This window comes from Xyrauchen texanus, chromosome 30, assembly GCF_025860055.1.
Source record: "Xyrauchen texanus isolate HMW12.3.18 chromosome 30, RBS_HiC_50CHRs, whole genome shotgun sequence".
Taxonomy (NCBI): domain Eukaryota; kingdom Metazoa; phylum Chordata; class Actinopteri; order Cypriniformes; family Catostomidae; genus Xyrauchen; species Xyrauchen texanus.
Window position 1 is genome coordinate 20,515,688 of NC_068305.1, and position 17,765 is coordinate 20,533,452.

Genomic DNA, 17,765 nt, shown 5'->3' on the forward strand with positions numbered 1-17,765 from the left:
ACCTTAATCTTGCCACGAACGTTACAGCTGAAATTCTCAAAGATATTTTAGTATTAACCCTTATGGTCAATGAATACTTCAAGTCTTTAGTGACCCGGGACCTCATTTCACGCCCTTTACCTCATCCATTTTTTGGAGACATTTGAAATATGCGGCTCTCAGGTGCAATGTTATGGATTAGTCTTGGAAGCATGCCCCAAAATCTTTAGTGTTCCTTAACCTATCTCTTGTGAATAGTGTAACAATAATAATACAAAATAAGACATTGATGAGCCAAAGCATTTGCCTATTATACTTGTTGGTCCAGCACATTCTTCAGATGCTCAATCAGACGGAGATCTGGGGAATTTGGAGGCCATGGCAACACCTTGAACTCATCATGTTCCTCAAACCATTCCCGAACAATGTGTGCAGTGTGGCATTGCGCATTATCTTGCTGAAAGAGGCCACTGCCATTAGGGAATATCATTGCCATGAAGGGGTGTACCTGGTTTGCAACGTGTTTAGGTAGGTGGCACGTGCCATATTGACTTCCACATGAATGGCTGGACCCAGGGTTTCCCAGCAGAACATTTTCTGCTTTAACAGTTTGCCCAGAGCATCACACTACCTCCATTGACTTGTTGTCTTCCCACAGTGCATTTCTGGTGCCATCACTTCCTAAGATAAACGGCAAACACGTACATGGCCGTCCACATGATGTAAAAGAAAACTGGACTCGTCGGACCAGGCAACCTGCTTCCACTGCTCCAAGGTCCAGTTCTGACACTTGCGTGTCCATTGTTGGTGCTTTTGATGGTGGACAGGGGTCATCATGGGCACTCTGAATGGTATGCGTCCACAGGTGCTATGCACTGTGTGTTGTGACACACTCCTCCCGTAGCATAATTACAATTTTTGTGACTTGTGCCACATTTTGGACCAGACGGGATAGTCTTAGTTGCCCTCGTGCATCGTTGAGCCTTGGGTGTCCAACACCCTATCGCCCGTTTGGACCACTTTTGGTAGGTACTGACCACTGCTGACCTGGAGCACCCCGCTAGCCTTGTCGTTTCAGAGATGCTCTGACCCAGTTGTCGGACCATAACATTCTGGCCCGTGTCAAAGCCGCTCAGGTCTTTACTCCTGCACACGTTGACTACGAGAACTGATTGTTCGCTTACAATCTAATCTATACAGACCTTGACATGTGGCCTTGTTAGGAGATGATCAACATTATTCACTTCACCTGTGAGTGGGTATAATGTTCTGGCTCAACATTGTAGGGTTATTAGAGTAGGGTAGGTTTATCAGAGACCCCAGATATGTAAGTGTCATAATATAGTATATATTTTTACTTCCACAAATATATATATTTGTATTTATAGAGTATCAAGTTAAATGTCACAGGATATCCATTTCTTTGTTTATTACAAGACAAATGAGTACTACATGCATACAAATGACCACTATATTATGTACATTTTCTGTACAACTGTGGTGAACTATCAGTATTCCATATGCATGTAGCCATGTACACATACATATATTATACATGCTATTTGTTCCTCAAGGTGTTGTTTCGGTGTTTGAATTGATTTACATTTGACGAAGAAGCAGCGTGGAGCTTATAAATAATGTGTAGCTTGATATCTGTTTTATAGCTGTCTCAAACTATTTTAGTGTGATGAATAGTGTTTATCATTTGTTGCATCATCTCTTTGATATATGAAAAATAAAACATAAAAATATAACAGAATATATTCTATTACATTATTTGAAAACGTTAAACTATCTGGGCATTTTATAGATCCATTTGTGAAAGTTATACAAAGTATGTGCTGGGTCACTAAATATGCAAGGTTTGTAATAATGTTTGGTGAAACACCAATGCATTTAAGAGTTAAATGAGGTGTGGTTCAAATGACCCATCTTTATTTATTTACATGTTAATTTACGTGTTAAATTAGCAGATGCATATATCCAAAAGCAAATTATCGGTGTTAAAATAAAAAATAAAAAAGATATAATCTATATATGCCTTGTTTTTGCACAATGGTTAACTGACAGTTTAGTAGGCTGTTCTGCACTGCTATCCGGAATGCATCAGGGCAGAATAGAATTTAAACAACAAATACGATGTGGCCAAATGGGTTTTCAACTACCTCTAAATGGTTGGAGCGATGCCATCAGAAAACTTTTTGGACCCCTTTTAACCTGTAGTTTTATGTTTTTCATGGTTACTGTAGTAAATCCATGGTTGTTTTTCATATAACCATGACACGCTAAGCACTAGAGAACAATCTCAAACTGGAGATAATACCAGGTTTAACCTAGTCATTGATGTGCAGGTTCACTCTGTGTGTGGTGGAACATTAAGTCATGAGTGTGGCAGAGAGTGCTGCAGTTCACTCAGCATGTGCTAGACAGATTGATTGTGCAGGTTCTGTGTGGAAGTTGTATAAAACAGTGATGGAAAACACAGTTGTTTTGTTATATATAGCAAAGAGAGAGATGGTTTGAGGGCTCTAATGAATATGTTGGTCAGTAGGCTCTCTGCTTTCTCAGAGCAACAGCACAGGCGCTAAGCTGATAACACATTTTCAAAGCATTGGCATGTGTGGGAGTTTGTGACAACTTTGGTCCTAGTTTATGTGGTGCCAGGCCAAACGTGTGTGTGTCCTTGCTCAGCCCCAGCAGTGAGTCAAAGGACTCATGTTGAAATTTGGCAGTCATTTTATTCAGCATGCTGTCAAAATCAAAAACACTCTTTGATTAAAAAACAGACCCTTAAGGCATGAGAGGATATTACCATCCAGAGTCCAGATACTGAGATGTACACAGATTCTTTCTGAATCTCTCCATCCCAAACACATTATCCAACACAGCAAATACAATCCTTTATGGACAAACACAAACAACTCAAACATTAACACAAGATAAAGAGATTTCTTTGTGTCTACAGTGCATTCAGAAAGTATTCAGACACCCTTTTTTTTTTTTTTTTTGACATTTTATGTGTTTTTGTTATGCCTATGATCAAATGCTTTAAATTATTATTAGTATTTTCACATCAATCTACACTCCATATCCTATAATCTTAATTTTGCAAATTTATAAAAAAATCTTTGGATAATCTTTGAGATGTTTCTACACTTCGGAGTCCATCGGTGGCAAATTCAATTGATTGGACATGATTTGGACACACCTGTTTATATAAGGTCTCACAGCTGAAAATGCATATCAGTGCAAAAACCAAGCCATGAGGTCAAAGGAACTGCCTGCAGAGCTCAGACACAGGATTGTGTTGAGGCAGAGATCTGAGGAAGGCAACAAACAATTTCCGCTGCATTGAAGGTTCGCAAGAGCACAGTGGCCTGCATAATTCTTGAAATGGAAGAAGTTCTGAACAACCAGGACTCTTCCTAGAGCTGGCTGTCTAGCCAAACTGAGCAATCGGGGGAAAAGGGCCTTGGTAAGAGAGGTGACCAAGTACCCCGATGGTCACTCTGGTTGAGTACCAGAGATCGTGTGTGGAAATGGGAGAAACTTGCATCTTAATTCAAGTATGACAGGTTTATCTTAATTAATCAAGAGAAATAAAATGGTTGGATTGAAAACAGGTATGAACCGTTGTCACAGCTGCTGACAGGTTAAAAGTTGCTAGCTGCAATTCCAGCATTACTGATGTGATATTTGCAGTGAAATTGTGAAATGTATCTTCGCTTATATCATACCCTTTGTTTGTATAATCGTAAAACCCTGCAGATACAGTGCAGACATTTGGAAATGAGTTTTTGGGAGACCACTCTCTGTAAAATCTTTGTGAATTTAAATGCAACATACAGAAATAATTATAGTAGCTACACAATGAAAAGGGGTCGGCACTCCTAAGAACATGTAATATCACATATTTATTCATTGGAATTTTCACATCAATGTGGAAAGTTCAGCACGACAGACGTAAAAGCAGCACAGGAACAGTACATGTTGAGGGAAAGCTCTTTAAATTTTGCAAACGCTGACCTCTGAGACATTGGTATATGATATGCTACCCGCAGCATTAAGAAGTTTCAAACTGAAATGGAGATGAAGCCTTGCATGTCATATCCGAGTTTAACAGCATTAACTGCTTCAGTCAGCACTGCATGAGCAAGTGGCGCCATCTAGCGGCTCTGTGCGTGGGAAAACACTGAGATGACAGCATCAATATGAGATGACCCAATGTTTATCATATTACAATCCAAATCCTGAAGCTTGATTCCTGGCCCCAACATTGCTCGGTACATTTTCCTGCTTTTTTGTGTGCTTAGCCAATCACATTCCTGCTTGCAGAAGGACAACCATTATTGCAACACTCCACCGATCTGGGCTTTATGGCAGAGTGGTCTTACCTCAGTGCAAGAAACAAAAAAGCACCTAAAGGACTCTCAGACTGTGAGAAACCAGATGATTCTCTGATCTGATGAACCAAAGATTGAACTGTTTGGCCTCAATTTCAAGCATCATGTCTGGAGGAAACCAGGCACCCGTCATCACTTGTGCAATACCATCCCAACGGTGAAGCATGGTGGTGGTGGCATCATGCTGTGGGGATGTATTTCAGCAGCAGGGACTAGGGGACTGGTCAGGGTTGAAGGAAAGATGAACACAGCACAATACAGAGATATCCTTAATGAAAACCTGGTCCAGAGCACACAGGACCTCAGACTGGGCAGAAAGTTTACCTTCCAACAGAACAATGACCCTAGGCACACAGTCAAGTGGCTTAGGAACAACTCTGTGAATGTCCTTGAGTGGCCCAACCAGAGCCTGGACTTGAACCCAAACGAACATTTCTGGAGAGACCTGAAAATGGCTGTCCACCAACTTTCCTCATCCAACCTGACAGAGCTTGAGAGGTTCTTCAGAGAAGAATGGCCGAAAATCCCCAAATCCAGGGGTGCATAGCTTGTCACATCATACCCAAAAAGACTTGACGCTGTAATCGCTGCCAAAGGTGCTTCAACTAAGTACTGAGTTAAGGGTCTGAATACTTATGTACATGTGAAATTTTCAGTTCTTTTTAAAATAATAAAGTTACCAAAAATCTAGTTTTTGCTTTGTCATTATGGGGTATGGAGTGTAGATTGATGTGGGGGAAAAAATGAATGAAGGGGTCTGAATACTTTATGGATGCACTGTATGTGCATGAGATAGGATGGAATTGAAGAAAAAGAAAGAAAGGGATATCTGGTCTCTAAGAGAGAGCATGTGTGTCATCGTAAGTGTTACAGACCAGCGTGGTACCCAGCTATTCTACTGCCCTGCTTTAATCTCAGCTCTCTACTCATGTGACCTGCTCATACTTTATCTGCTGCCACCACAGCACTGACTTTGTCAGAATGCTTGCATGTGTGCACAGATAAGTGTAAAGATAAACGGAGCAAAATATTGATCTCAAATGATTCAAGTTAACTTACGACTCTGTAATTGGTCAAGGTGGATGCGTGTTTGATTGGTCGCTGACTAGGTTTACATGGACACCAGAAAGCGATTTATTGCAGGAAAGCTGCTTGTTGCGAAAATGTGCCGTACTTCCATATACATGCAGCTCAGTCAATAAGTAGATTTCTCCACAGCAATGTAATTTACCTGCGATGCTTGTGTAAATGACAAACATGGTATCAGAGGAAGACTTAACTATTTTATTCTCCACTGCTTCGCTTTATTTCCAGATTTTTCAGATTTGTTGCTATGTTTCTGGGATTGTAAAAGTGCAATACTGGGGATTCATGCTTACGTAAAACTCTGGGACCCCCCCCCATGTATGTGTGCTTGTGCGAACGTGAGGGACAGTCGATATTTTACATGAGTATGTATAAATGGATATAGTTTATAGTGTATGCGCTTTTTCCACTGTACTCCCAGAAATGCTAACTTCTTTCGGCTTTGTTGATTTGTTGTTGGGCTCCATCCTATGATGATTATTATTCGATCTGTTTAAGCATATGCACATTCTCAAAAACCTGTATGAACGCTGCTTACGCATTTACATGGCCACATGTGTGTTAAATCGCTTTATATTTATCCCTTGAGCGGAGTAAGTATAATGGTGTTCTCGTTTACATGACGTTTCAGAACACCACTTTCTGCAAAAACCCTGGTATAAACCGTTCTATTTGTTATTTATTTTTTAGTTCATGTAAACGTGGTCACTGTGGTTTGATATTATGCCTCCATTTTTAAGGTCTATAAGCTATCATTGACTTAATGACCCACTGCAATTAAAACTTGCTTGTCAGCTCTGAGGCCATTTATATTCTGCTGTTATATTCTATAGTGAATTTCAAAAAATTTACAAAAATGACTTGTAGCATATGTACACAATAAAAATTTAGCATTTCTCTTCTATGAAAATGGTCCAAAATTTTCTTTTGGATTCATTCTGCACTCAAGCTTGCAGTGTAAATCTCGCCAATGAAATTACTGATGAAAATGTTCGTTGGCAAACAATATTTTGATTTTGCCAATGATAACAAAGATGCATCATGACAATAATTTAATCAAACTGTTGATGAAAATATAAAAATAAATACAACATTTATTAAAATTATCCAATCAGAGTATGTTAGCGATTTTCCCACTTGAGCTGTGTAAACTGAAAAAGCTCATCACCAGTAAACTGCTTAAAGAAAACTGGTTAAGTAGCTCACTAAAACATATTTTACATAGGCTGGACCACATCCAACATACAGTATGTACCCACTCTTTCCTTCTTTCATGTTTAGCTGACTCTTACCTTTTGTGGTCTTGTGAGGAGGGACTATGCTCACGATCCGTTTCTCTGTACCTCTCTCTCTCCCTCTCCTTTTCTCTGTCTTTCCTGTGCCCTCGCTCTCTGGTTTTCTCTTTCTCCTTTTCTCTGTTCCTTTGTTTGCGGGCATAATACTCCCATGCCTTGCCATTGTCGATCATGCCAGGCCAGGAAGACACGCCCACTGCAGGTGAGTACACACCTGGAAAAAACAGGAAAGACTGCAATGAGATGATTTAGGATGCAAGTATAAATCCATATCCACTGATGTCCTTGATGTGTGTGTATAAGACAGGGGCTTTAGCAAAAATGTCATAAGTACACCATATCAAAAATATATTTTTCCATTGACGACAACTCAAAAGTTGATTTGTTTGTATCCCGAGAAATATATATCTATATCTATATATCTATATCTCTATATATATATATATCTCTCTCTCTCTCTCTATATATATATATCTCTCTCTCTCTCTATATATATATATATATATCTATATATATATCTCTCTCTCTCTCTCTCTCTCTCTCTCTCTCTATATATACATACAGTGGGTACGGAAAGTATTCAGACCCCCTTAAATTTTTCACTCTTTGTTATATTGCAGCCATTTGCTAAAATCATTTAAGTTCATTTTTTTTCCTCATTATTGTACACACAGCACCCCATATTGACAGAAAAACACAGAATTGTTCAAATTTTTGCACATTTATTAAAAAAGAAAAACTGAAATATCACATGGTCCTAAGTATTCAGACCCTTTGTTCAGTATTTAGTAGAAGCACCCTTTTGATCTAATACAGCCATGAGTCTTTTTGGGAAAGATGCAACAAGTTTTTCACATCTGGATTTGGGTATCCTCTGCCATTCCTCCTTGCAGATCCTCTCCAGTTCTGTCAGGTTGGATGGTAAACGTTGGTGGACAGCCATTTTCAGGTCTCTCCAGAGATGCTCAATTGGGTTTAAGTCAGGGCTCTGGCTGGGCCATTCAAGAACAGTCATGGAGTTGTTGTGAAGCCACTCCTTCGTTATTTTAGCGGTGTGCTTAGGGTCATTGTCTTGTTGGAAGGTGAACCTTCGGCCCAGTCTGAGGTCCAGAGCACACTGGAGAAGGTTTTCGTCCAGGATATCCCTGTACTTGGCCGCATTCATCTTTCCCTCGATTGCAACCAGTCGTCCTGTCCCTGCAGCTGAAAAACACCCCCACAGCATGATGCTGCCACCACCATGCTTCACTGTTGAGACTGTATTGGACAGGTGATGAGCAGTGCCTGGTTTTCTCCACACATACCGCTTAGAATTAAGGCCAAAAAGTTCTATCTGGGTCTCATCAGACCAGAGAATCTTATTTATCACCATCTTGGAGTCCTTCGGGTGTTTTTTAGCAAACTCCATGCAGGCTTTCATGTGTCTTGCACTGAGGAGAGGCTTCCGTCGGGCCACTCTGCCATAAAGCCCCGACTGGTGGATGGCTGCAGTGATGGTTGACTTACTACAACTTTCTCCCATCTCCCGACTGCATCTCTGGAGCTCAGCCACAGTGATCTTTGGGCTCTTCTCCCCCGATAGCTCAGTTTGGCCGGACGGCCAGCTCTAGGAAGGGTTCTGGTTGTCCCAAACATCTTCCATTTAAGGATTATGGAGGCCACTGTGCTCTTATGAACCTTAAGGGCAGCAGAAATGTTTTTGTAACCATGGCCAGATCTGTGCCTTGCCACAATTCTGTCTCTGAGCTCTTCAGGCAGTTCCTTTGACCTCATGATTCTCATTTGCTCTGACATGCACTGTGAGCTGTAAGGTCTTATATAGACAGGTGTGTGGCTTTCCTAATCAAGTCCAATCAGTATAATCAAACACAGCTGGACTCAATTGAAGGTGTAGAACCATCTCAAGGATGGTCAGAAGAAATGGACAGCACCTGAGTTAAATATATGAGTGTCACAGCAAAGGGTCTGAATACTTAGGACCATGTGATATTTCAGTTTTTCTTTTTTAATAAATGTGCAAAAATGTCAACAATTCTTTGTTTTTCTGTCAATATGGGGTACTGTGTGTACAATAATGAGGAAAAAAAATGAACTTAAATGATTTTAGCAAATGGCTGCAATATAACAAAGAGTGAAAAATTTAAGGGGTCTGAATACTTTCTCATGTATACATATACACACATGTATATAGATATATATATATATATATATATATATATATATATATATATATATATATATATATATATATATATATATATATATATAAATAATATACATAGCATCTTACTACATCTAAAAGGGTCTGATATTTTACAATACACTATTTGCATGCCAATTTCCAGAAGACTTTGTCAGTTGAGCTGAAGAAAAAAAAATTATTATAATAATAATAATAATAATTATGTACAGCAGGTACTGGTCTGAAGGTAACGCATTTCCTTGTTTTCCTTTTTATTTAATTTTTTTAAGAGCACATTTTTGCTGCATTTTCAAACAGCACATTTAAGACAGGTGGCAGGACAACAGCTTGCAAATAACTATTGCTTTTTCTCACTTTCTCTCCCTCACGCTCTCACAAACACACACCAATTCTGACAATCACAAAAAGCTCACAGTGGCAATAGTTGCTTCAGCCTCTTCAGTATGCCCAAATCATTACTACACGCAGAAGTTAACAAGACCACATCAGATTGTCTGACAATGCTCATTTTTCCAAATTGTGTGTGTGTCCTTGTTAACCTCTGCCTGCAATAATGATGTGTGCTGGACTGCACTGAAATGCTTGCAGTGCATTTCTGTTCAGTGGTTGTAACCATATCCCTCCACAGTTCTATGGGATGTATATGTGTGTGTGTAGTGTTGATGAGAGTGTTGAGAATGTTAACGCTTTGTATGCAGTTCCACCTGCTGTCGCCAAAACACTAAAACTAACCTCCCCCCATCCCACACTCACATTTACCTGGAGCTGTAAACAATAGTTTGTATGTGGCTGTCTGACTGTATGTAACTGTGTTTGTGTGAGCAGAAACGGTTGTTTTCACTTTTTTGATTGGCAACCCAGGGTGTTTGATACTCCAATTAACATGGTTCGAGTGCATGGGACAAATTCAATATTCTCTCACTATTCCCTACAAGACTTTTGGAAAATCCACAAGTAAAAGTTCCTAAAACACAGACATAAACACATACACAATAGCATTAAGAGGTTTCCATTCCCACACACTCATATTATTCAGGGGCCAATGAAAATAAACATTATCAAGTTTATTTCATTTTCCGTTAGTCCCAGCAATAGGGCTGCTCGATTATGGCAAAAATCATAATCACGATTATTTTGGTCAAAATTGAGATCATGGTTATTTAACACGATTACTCATTGACTTTGGAAACATCATGCATTTACTGAACTTAAATATTTTTTTTAACAGTGGATTTCCTTGAACTTGAAATGTAAACCGCACTGTGTAGGGGAGGAGGCTATTGTCATATGATAATTATTTTATGTCAAGTATGGTAGTCAAATAAAGAAAAGCCTCCATCACCACCATTAACAGCAGGGATGCTCACACTTGTATGGAATGAGATTATTTTTCTCAAAGATCTACCATGTACAGTAAAGCCTATACATTATTAAAATACCAATATTTCAGTAGTCTGTAGTGAAATGTAATAATTCTCAATATCAGCTTCAATACCACAACAAATAATAACACTAATGTGTTAATTATGGAAGAATGGTTTCAAGATCTTAATTATTCAACAATAGTAAACAGTCAGTAATAAAATAACAATAAAAAACAGCAATGAATAGAATTAGATTAAAAATAATAGAAAATATAAACTAGAAAACTCAGTGCTTTTTTAACAGCTTTAAAAGTTTTTAACAGCAGTATCAAATATTCCAGTAAACATTCAGAATGAAATGCAACATAAAACTACTTCTGGTCTTTACTGTATGATTATAATACATTCATACTTTTTAAAGCTACTAAAGTTACCCAGTCAAGAGCAGTGAGTGTTTTCTCATTTTATGAGTTGTTTGATTATTATGACACACTAGACAGCAGGATGTCTATTAGTTTACATTTATACTTACAAGTCCAACATTTTAATACAAATCGGCTTTTTTCTCTCCACTGTTTACATTCACTTTAGATATCACTCTCTGTGTTTACATGAATAACTCACCAAGACGGGCATTTTGGCAGAATTTTGAAATGTCTTTAACCGTTCAGATACACATTAGCGCAAGCATTTTCAGAACAAGCGCTTGTTCAGCACACACACACATATGTCACCTGTCAATCAAATAGGGTGCAGCTGTTACTAGATCGCTAGCGAATTATAAAATGACGTGCTCTGGATTAATTTTGACATGTACTGTGTGATATTCATACCTGCAGGGAAGGGGTAAGGTGGGGCTGAGCGTCCATCATAGCTTCCAGCCAAACGTCCACTGCCGTGATGAAAAATGCAAAGTCAGAATTTATCAGTTAAACATCAATAATATATATATATTCATGCAGGGATAACATGAATTGTCAGGTTTTGCTAAAACTTGTGGAGATCATGGTAGCTTCAGTGCATATAAATAATTGTAAATTCTAAGAAATACTTGTTGAAATTTCTAAAATTCAAGTAAATTATTCAATATAACTTTTCAATGAAATATGCCGAAAACACAATTTGTAAATACAAATATATAAAATTCACATACAAACAAACAAACAAATAAACAAATAAATAACATTCATATTACATGTCACCTGATGACCTTTGACCTTTCTTTTTTGGGGGGTAAAGCGGTGAGGCATGCAGTATGACTTGTACATTTAGCCCAAGTGGACCCAGAACAATCAGTTAATAAATGAAAGAAGAATGTTTAAAGAAAGAAAAAGAACATTACATTTACATCTGAATGATAGTGTATAGAGTAATTTGCTCTAAGAGAACACAGAGCAGCATGACCCCATTACTTTTAACTTACAACAAAGAGAAAGGAATAAATAGAGCCGAAAAAAGAGCCGAAACGTATGGGATAATAAATGGGTAGACAGAACTTTTTCAAAGATCAAAAGACTTTCCTCAGTTTCAGACCTCAATTTCCTTATTGTTTGATGTTACTGGCATCAACTCAAAGTGCAGCATGTGCCCGGTAACCTGCCAGGAGTGTGATTTAGTGTGTGTGTGTGTGTGTCTCTGTGTGTAATAGCAGAAACAACTCTGGCAATCATGCCATTGACGATCCATAAACCCTGGCTCTCCGCCCTGCTTCCAGGGCATTCTGCAGGAGTGAACGTAGAGTGTGTGAGCGAATGTGTGCTTAAGAGAGTAATCGAATCCAACAGGACTTCTTGTGGTCAGGTGTTAGTTAAGATGAGTGCACTGATTCCATAAATACATATGGAAGAGATGCTGTTGCTGTTCTGGATTATCTTACCTTCTGTCTCTCTCCCTTCCTGTATCCCACTTCCTCTACCTCACACTCTCTTCTCACATGCTAAGCCTTTCTAAATTTCAAATTCAACCAGCTTCACAATACTGTATCGTCCCTTTTTTACTCTTTCATTCTTTCCATCCATCTACGGTTTGCAGAGTAGAACAGACAAATGGAAGACAATGTTAGATGATCTGGCAGTTGCAGTCTCATCTCACCCCAGAGGCAAGCCTTAATTAGCGTCTGCCTCATCAAGACAGCTAATCACTGCAGAATTTGGCCATAGTGGCCTTGTAGTAATGGCTGCACAAAGACCCTGCCCCTCCAGTAGGCTGTACCAGATAACTCTGGTGAGTAAATGCATCAACAATACAATTATTACTGATATTCCAGAATATTTGCTGAGGGATTTGTTGACATATTTCCATAAAGTAATAAAACTATACTGGATGGGGATGCCAAGCCTCATGACATGTAATCAAACAAAGCACTGAATGCAATCTGCTTTTAATATAAAATTATCTTCTCTTGTTTAAAATGTTTGGTCTGCGAATACTTTTTGATGACTAGAGAGCAAGGCACGATGCAATTAGTGCTGACAGATAGGTGGTGTATAGCTGAAACAATCTCCCAGAGAGCCATGTGGGCCATGGGACTCCCTCCATTTAAGGGGTGTCCCACAGGGCTATGTATTAGGACCTTTTATGTTTACAACATACCCCAAGCATGTGAAGTGTATGTGTGAAAACAAGTGTGCACATAAAAGAAAGAAAAAGGAAAAAGAAGAAAACTTAATTTTTTGGAGTGTTCACACAAGAGGAAGTGATTCATGAATTATGCAGTCACTGGTTGGCAGGGCTCAGATGAACGGAAACTCCTCCAAGGATGTTTGGACTTGGCAGAGAGAGTGAGATGTGAGGAGAACCATTCTTTAAACAACAGAAAAAAGAAGGAACAAGCATAAACTTAAGGACCAGAAAATGGAAAAAAATGGAGGGAGCTGGGTCAAGTGAGGGTGAAAAAAGTCAGGATAAGAGATAAAGAGACAAAGAAAACAAGAATAGAACTGGTTAACTTCTACAACTGAGTATAAGACACCAAGATAAATTTGAAATAAAAAACTAAATGGAAACGTGATATTTTTGCACCACCATAATCACCAAATGGAACTGCAAAAAATATTAATAATAGTTATAGTAAATAGTTTTTAAAAAACAGGATTCCTGAACAATCACCATGTCTGCAAATAGTTGGAAAAACATATAGTCATGACTCAAACTCACGGCATAGGTTGAGACCAAGTTTGCGATTACAAGCTGGTCGAGATGTGCAAACAAACAGTAAAGATTTGAAAGTGCCACAGAGCCACAGTGTTTGCACTTTTCAGGGAAATTAACCTACAAAAGACTTACTAATAGTAGTCTCTGCATATTACCACTCTACAAAGGCAAAACACAGTAACCACAAACACTGAAACTAAGAAAAATGACTTCAACGTTACAAGTTTTTAGTGTAGATTTTCTAGTTACTGCAATGTTCACACTCTGAGCAAGGAGACCCAATTTCAGTCATAACTCAATTTTAGTATTGTAGTTGCTGCATTTTACTTGATTTCTGCAGATGAAGATGCCTGTCAAACTGTGAGCTGGAGGGAATCTAGTAGCAAAGTGAGTGGGGGGAGACCGACCGAGATTCTGCTGTTTGTCTTGGGGAGAAACCGAGAACAGTGAGCACAGAGGGAGGAAGAGTAAGACGTAAAGATGGATGGGGAGTCCTGGATGCCTGTAAACAGGAGGCCACAGGCACAAACAGGGCCACCCTGCCTTTTTCTCTCTCTGTCTTATTTGGCCTTTGACTGGATCAGTGACCGCTTTTATACCATATTTTAGTCCTAAGAAGATAAGATGTGGCGTCAGAGAGCTGAAAGGCAAATAAGTACATGTACAAAGAGACAGATACACAAACACACAGACACACATTAAACCACCTTCAAGACATGTTTGCTAACTCCCAAGCACAAGGATGAACTGAATAATCAGGATCAAACCGAATAAGTAATTCTGTGTGTGTGGAAGAAAGGCAGTCATAGTGGATTAACCGAAGCAGATGGGAGTTTAGTGCTTTTATCTTGATTTCTATTCTTCTAAAGTCTGGGGTGAAACTTTGATGAGCTGGCCTACATACTGCACATATAGGAACAGAGACAAAAGTAAAGAATTTGACAGAGCGAAAAAATCTTTTGTAGCTGCAGCCTAGTTTTACTGTCCCATAAAGTCAATGAAGGCTGCCAATCACAGCTTTAGGAAGTGTCAATCATCTCTGTTGTGAGGGACACCAGATAACTTTTTAAAACTTACTTTAAAATATATTGTAACTCTCTTTTTTCAATCTCATAGGCATCTTTTTGTCCTCAGACATTGTTTAAGTGATACTTGCTTTTAGTACCAACTTCTTTCTTCTGTGAAACACAAAAGCTGTTAAGCAGAATGTTAGCCTCAGTTACCATTTACTATCACGGCATCATTGCATACAATGAAAGCGAATGTGGACTGAGGCTAACATTCTGCCTAGAATCTCCTTTTGTGTTCCACAGAAAAATAAATGAATACAGGTTTGGAACAACATGAGGGTAAATGAATGATGACAGAATTTTCATTGTTGGGTGAACTATCCCTTTAATGATCTATAATTAGTTTCAATCCCTCTTTTACTTGCTCTACCTCTTTATCTCTCTCTTTCTTTCACTGCCTTTGTCTCTCTTTCTCTCCCTCTCTTGCCTGTGTAGTGACCAGCTATGTTTTCGTTCACTCTGTCTGCTACATCTGCTCTGTCTCCAGCCTCTATACGGCACCAACCTAGACACATGCACACAAACATGATCCATATCTCATATACAAACCATGCTATCCTGCTATGATGCTGACCAATACATCAACAAGAAAAAAGACTTCAAAATAACAACACTTACCTATCTGTTGTTGGTCTTATAGGTGGAGGACCCCCAGGAAGTAGAGGAAAACCTGTAAGGGCAGGCATAAAGGGATATAATTTGCATAATGATACTGTGTAATCAAAACTATCAAAATCAGAATCATAGCACTTTCACTTCCTCTATTGTTTAAAGAGATAGTTCACCCAAAAGTGAAAATTCTCTCATAATTTACTCAGCCTAATGCCATCCCAGATGTGTATGAATTTCATTCTTCTGCAGAACACAAACGAAGATTTTTAGAAGAATATTGCAGCTCTGTTTTTCCGTACAATGCAAGTGAATGGTGACCAGAACTTTGAAGGCCCAGAAGGCAGTATAAAAGTAATCCATACAAATCCAGTGGATTAATTAAACATAATTAAATAAACCAATAAATATTTAAGTCCTTTCTTTAACTGTAAATCTACACTTTCACTTGTACATTCTGGTGTGGAAGTGACTTGAAAGATTTGAATATTGATCTGTTTCTCTCCCACACCTATCATGTTGCTTCAGAAGATGTTGATTTAATCACTGGATTTATGGATTACTTTTATGCCTTCTTTATTTCATTTTTGGACCTTCTGAGTCCTGGTCACCATTCACTTGCATTGTATGGACCTACAGAGCTGAGATATTCTTCCAAAAATCTTTGTGTTCTGCTGAAAAAAAAAAAAAAAAAAAAGAGTCATACACATCTGGGATTACATGAGGGTAAGTAAATAGGGCCTTTCCCACTGGCGGTACTAAAGCCCATTTAGGTACTAGTGCTTTTCGTCACTTTCACACCTACAGAACTCTAGTCCTTAAAAGCCATTTGAGGGTACATTTTTAGCTCCTACTCCAGGGTAGATACTTTTGGGTCACATAGGACTGTGGGATGTGCTGCAGCATATGATTGGACAAAACCCTGCATTGAATAACGAGAGGAGCTCCACCATAGTAAACAAACTAGCTGTTAGCCTGCTACTGAGAGGATTGTGTTAATTTTACATTTCCCTTAACAGAAATAACACATAACAAAGTATCCGAAGAGAATAGCCTGTTTCACATATGTGTATGACTTCATCAGGACATACGCGTTGAGGTTTCGTCGCATCTATACTGTGAATTCTGGATTACTACATTTACTTTTTCCTGGGATGATGGATACAAATAATCAGATGTTTATTGAGAGTGGGTACCTGAACTTTATTAAACACTAAACTGTCATTAAATCTAGTTTACGTGAGGGAAGTATTGCGTGCCTGTTACTGCATGGTTAACTTGCATCAAGACTTCTTTTTAAGTTAATGAGTATTTCAGTACAGTAATTAATGTTGAGTCATAAAAGCTTTTATTGTAAAAGATTTCACTGAGCGTGTGCAGCATGGTTAAAGAGCACAGCACTGCACGCGCGGCTCAGGCACCCGTTTAATCTGAAGACACAGGCTGCATCTGAAAAGTGGAAAATGCTACCTTCGGAGGTTGTATTAGGATTGATGAAGGTAGAATGAATTAAGGTGCTTTTTAAACTGTTCAGAGAGTTCCATTCATCCACAAGCACTGTTGTTTAAACCACTAACTGATATGTATGAATATGTAACTATGGCCCTGTGCCTATGGCTGAATCACAGCTGCGCTGATATTCGGTACAACAGCACTCTTGCTTGTGTGATATTGTGTACATCAGTCACATGCAAGGCAGTAACAATGATAAAAAAAATGTTTTATGCCATTACAGCAATGTGGGTTTGTGTTTTGTTTTAGCATGCACACTACTAAAGCATATAAAAGCTATAAACGTCATTTTCATTCATATGAATTCATTTATTCTAGCATGTGTGTTTGTGTCTATGGCGAGATGCCTTGACTTCAAATGCCTCAACACTGTTTATGGCTGAATTGAACAAACCCAGTGGCTTCCAACTTTTACTGCCCTTGCTAACTGTGATGTTCCCCCCTTAAAAATATTTGTGGGACAAATGGGCCTTTACAGCACCCCAGAAAACACTCTCCCTCACACTGAAGACACTTATCTGCTTTGATCGCACTCAGCTACAGACACACAAAATTTGGTGCACATCTGGGCACCATCCCCCTTTTGTTTTTCCACAGCCTCCTGATGGGAACCAGCTACAAAGGAAAGCTTACAACAACAACAAAAATGACAGAAAAAAGGCTGAAAGAATAACAGTCATTTGAGAAACACAGAAATCATGCAGCTCTGGTTAACACAGAACGAGGCAGAGTTGCGATGCATAGAGTTGCAACACATGCATACGTGCACACAGAGCCTTGCAAATCATCTGTGTAGTCCCCGAAACTTCAGAATCTTCTAAGAACATATGTACATTGCAAACTTTGCCCTAAATTACTCATTTTTTTTAAGTCTGCCTGTGGGTGCTATGCTAATTTATTTCAGAGATCAGTTACAAGCACTTAGCAATAGTAGTGAACTTTAGAAAGATCACAATCTGCCTCTCAAACTATTGCACACAAAGAGATGCATCCACACACACAGTTTCTGTGTCATCTGAATATATCAGTGTTCATTACTATGTACAGTATGTCTTTTTGTGTTAAGGTGACCATTTGTACTCTTTTTTTTT

The 17,765-nt window shown here is 38.8% G+C and overlaps 1 protein-coding gene across 1 annotated transcript in view; it reads right to left on the reverse strand.

The window, feature by feature from the left end:
* fip1l1a (FIP1 like 1a (S. cerevisiae)) overlaps window positions 1-17,765 on the reverse strand; it is a 50,213-nt gene that overhangs the window by 3,553 nt on the left and 28,895 nt on the right. The window contains exons 11-13 of the mRNA XM_052098154.1: window positions 15,172-15,223; window positions 11,164-11,222; window positions 6,761-6,977 (exon numbers count right to left, since the gene is read on the reverse strand). Of these exons, the coding sequence (XP_051954114.1) occupies window positions 6,761-6,977; window positions 11,164-11,222; window positions 15,172-15,223 (328 nt within the window). The remainder of the gene's footprint in view (window positions 1-6,760; window positions 6,978-11,163; window positions 11,223-15,171; window positions 15,224-17,765) is intronic.